General features: G+C 49.2%; 1 protein-coding gene across 1 annotated transcript; it reads right to left on the bottom strand.

The window, feature by feature from the left end:
• Nucleotides 1–2,356: 2,356 nt before the first annotated feature.
• On the bottom strand, nt 2,357–2,881 carry LOC135699501 (uncharacterized). The gene has a single exon (XM_065219781.1). It carries the CDS (start codon nt 2,879–2,881, stop codon nt 2,357–2,359), a length of 525 nt encoding a protein of 174 aa, XP_065075853.1.
• Nucleotides 2,882–3,739: the final 858 nt, after the last annotated feature.

The following is a 3,739-nucleotide window of genomic DNA, read 5'->3' as shown; positions in this document are numbered from 1 at the left end:
AGGCAAAGAAAACATATCAACAAAAAAAAAACTACAGTATGGGTGGATCTAATCGAGAAGCGTTACACTTCAGTATCAATAGCTTTCCCGTGTAGACATCCAAGAGAGACAACCGAAAGCAAGAGAAGTTATGCTACACGGGGGGCGCTCGGAAAGAACGCATCTGAAGGTTTTTGTAATGTACCTAACATGCCGGCCACCTAAATTCTGTTAAGGGATTTATGAATTCAAAAATCTTAACTAAGCTGCTTAAGATTAAAGATGCTGGAAGTTTCACGATATTATACTGTATTCTTCTCAGGAACTACGTTGCGCTTTCCGGGCTTGCAGCGTTTACATCCTTCGGGGTTGTATCTGACGGTTGAGAATAGCAGGTGTTGGTGGGCTGCCCAGTCAAGGCCTTCCCGAATGGCAGCAAACAGATACGTGACGCCTGTCGTTTGTAGTTGGCACCGTTCGGTGTGCGTACCTTCACTACCCTGATTACACCGTCGGGACCGGGATAGACTTCAATGGTTCGGGCTAGAGGCCACTCGATGGCTGCGGATCCATCCTCTTTCAGGACCACCATTTGACCCACCTTCAGCAGGGTTGCTTGAGGGAATCGTTGATTCTGGTTGTGCAGCTGTGAGATGTACTCTCGCCTCCATCGCTTCCAATGCTGCTGTACTAGTTGTTGCAGTTTCTGGCAGTGCTGTAACCGGTTCGTAGGAACCTCCGTGTAGTCCGGATCGGGAATCGCCAGCAACGATGAGCCAGTCAAAAATGTCCGGGAGTGAGCACATCTAGCTCATCAGGATCTTCCGACAGTGGCGTAAGCGGACGAGAATTCATGGCCGCTTCTATCTGGGTGAGGATGGTGGTCATGTCTTTGAACGACAATTTTCGTTGGCCCAAGACTCGGAGCAATGACGTCTTGGCAGATTTCACGGCGGCTTCCCAAAGGCCACCAAAGTTTGGTGCTCTTGGTGGGATAAATTTCCAAACGATGCCACGATTAGAAGTTTCATTAGCGATTTCTGAGGAACTGGATCGGATAGAAGGTCGTAAAGCTCTCGTAGACCATTGTCCGAGTGGATCTCAGTAGGTAACCCTCGACGGGATACAAATCGTCGCAGCGCAGCCATGAAAACAGCCGTGGTGAAGTGCCCTACCAGCTCGAGATGGACCACTTTCGTGCTAAAACACACGAAAACTGCGATGTAGGCTTTCAGTGCAGCTGCTCGACGATGTGCGGTCTTTAGGTAGACTAGACCACAATAATCCACACCAGTGACTGCAAATGCACGAGTGGGAGTTGAACGAGGTTTTGGGAGTTGACCAGGTGGTTGGGATATAGGGACAGGGTTGCTTCGAAAGCAGCGAATGCAGTTTCGGAAAGTATAAGTTGCCAGTGCCTTACACCGTAGGGGCCAAAATTCTTGCCGTATTTGAGCGAGCGTCTTTCGGGGGCAGAATGGAGCGACAGGTTATGGTATGCTACAGCTACCTGCCGCGAGAAAGAGTGGTTACTAGGGATAATCATGGGGTGGATTCATCGGCGAGATTTAGCCGGCCACCAACGCGAATTATGCCTTGTTGATCTAGGAACCGATGAGTGAGCAGGAACGGGTCGATGGTTGGCGTGAAACCGCAAGGATCCCATAGTTGAGCAATGACGGAGTAAACCTTGCGCCTTGTCCACTGTCCGTTTACAGCGAGACCCGATACGTCTACACCCAACAAATCTGGCCCTGGTTGCCAGTGAATTCCTAGGGTTTTCACCAGTTCCTGTTCGAAATTAAGTGAGGATTGAGTTCCTAATTCATCTGCGGCTAGATCCGCCAACACACTCTTGGCGTTGCTGACCCATTTTCGTAGTCTAAAACCACCTTTAGACATCAACTGCAAGAAACGATGATGGCGCCAAACCAAACGTGACCCTGGACATCTCGTAAGTTGCTATGGGCTCGTTTGAAGAAAATCTCCACAAAATCCGCAGAAGAGCAGCGTCATCAAAATGTACCTTCACCTACAGGTACATCTTCTCAATGTCACCAACTAAAGCGATAAAGTACTTGCGGAATTGCAGAACCAGATCGAACAACGGATCCTGAATCACTGGACCCGTCATGAAAGCATCATTCAGAGAGTAGTTGGATGTTGTTTTAGCCGAACCGTCGAAAACTGGACGAACTTTCGTGGTCGCACTCGACTCTTTGATTACCGGATGATGATGCAGGTAACAAGAGAGCCGTTTATCACGCTTTAGCTCCTCCTCCGGTACCATCACCATATGTTTCTGGTCTAAATACGTCTGCATCGCCTCGTTGTAACGCTTGCGCAATTCTTCGTTCTTGTCCAACCACCGTTCTAGTTACACCAGTCTTCGCACGGCCATATCCTTTGATTCACCGACCATCCGCTCAAATCCCATTCGTTTTGGCAGACGCACAACGTACCTCCCCGTGGCATCTCTAGAGAAAGTAGCTTCAAAGTGCTCCTCGCAATCCTGCTCTTCTTTGGTCCACCGTGGTACATCTGGCATCTCTTCAATTTTCCAGAGCCGTTCGATCTTCTCACCTAGAGTCGGGTCAACCGACACGTGGCAGCATGGAACTGGGTTCAGACTGCCAAAATCCGCCTTGCCAGCTGCTATCCACCCAAAAACGGTATTAACGAAGAGCGGTAGACCCTCACCTATCCGCTGAATTTGGACCCGACCTCCATTCAATAACAGTAACTCGTAGAAATACTCCAAACCCAGTAGAATGTCTAATGGAACCTGTTTGTTGAAACCTGGGTCTGCCAGGACCATATCAGAGGGGAGATTCCAACTACCGATCGGAATAGTCGTCGATGGCTGATCGTCCGTCACCTTCTTCTGCACCAAGAAACTCATCGGAACCGCATAGTCCGTAATACGACACAGAACTGTTTGTCTGAATCCGCGCGCTACCGACACCTGATATTGGCACGCTAGTGCCTTTCCTTGGGAGCTTCAAGACCTGACACAGCCTTTCTGAGATAAGATTCGCCTGCGATCCGCTATCAAGAAGTGCTCTCACCGTGTGCAAACGCCCGTTACAATCTTTCACCGACACTAGAACTGTCGACAGAAACATATGTACATCGCGTAGCTCTGATGCAACATTAGCTGCGTAGATTTAAGTTACAGAACTTTGAAGGGATTGTTGTGGAGTCCCAACTGCAACTGCCGTAGAAATGCTGGAACCACCCGTTTGCGTTTGTTCAAGGACTTGATCTCTGCCCGCTGACCCAGCACTAGTTGCCGCTAATCCCGGGTGAAGCAAAGTATGGTGCTTTTTGCTACACGTACGACAGCGGAAAGTAGATGTGCAATCTCTACTGTAATGGTCACGCCGAAGACAATTGCTGCACAGCTTCTTGGAACCGCTTATCCAGACTCAGCTTCGCAAAAGAAGGGCAGTTGGTGATTTAATGCGAACCGCCACAGAACACGCACTTCGACGACGAAGTCTCCGATGGTACGTGAACCGATAACTTATGAGCTGGCTTCTTGAACGGGGCGAGTGGACTGGAAAGTAGAATACGTTGGCCATTGGGACGTTGATCAACCGCTATTGCATCCAAAATGCGGGTTTGGCCTTCCAGAAACTCCATCACGTGTAAAAATACAGGATCCTCCTTTTTCAAAGCGTACTCTTCCCAGTCTTTCTGCGTAACGTCGTCTAGCTTCGATACTAATAGCTGTGTCAGCATCGCTCCCCAGCCTGCA

Source organism: Ochlerotatus camptorhynchus, unplaced genomic scaffold, assembly GCF_037179485.1.
Source record: "Ochlerotatus camptorhynchus isolate MF236.1 unplaced genomic scaffold, CSIRO-AGI_Acam_v1.1 ptg000111l, whole genome shotgun sequence".
In the NCBI taxonomy this organism is placed as follows: domain Eukaryota; kingdom Metazoa; phylum Arthropoda; class Insecta; order Diptera; family Culicidae; genus Ochlerotatus; species Ochlerotatus camptorhynchus.
The sequence above is the reverse complement of the archived record's forward strand: the minus strand, read 5'-3'. Positions and strand labels throughout refer to the sequence as shown.

Excerpts from the sequence above, each read along its gene's own strand:
- LOC135699501 (XM_065219781.1), bottom strand. The coding sequence starts at position 2,881 with ATGAGTTTCTTGGTGCAGAAGAAGGTGACGGACGATCAGCCATCGACG.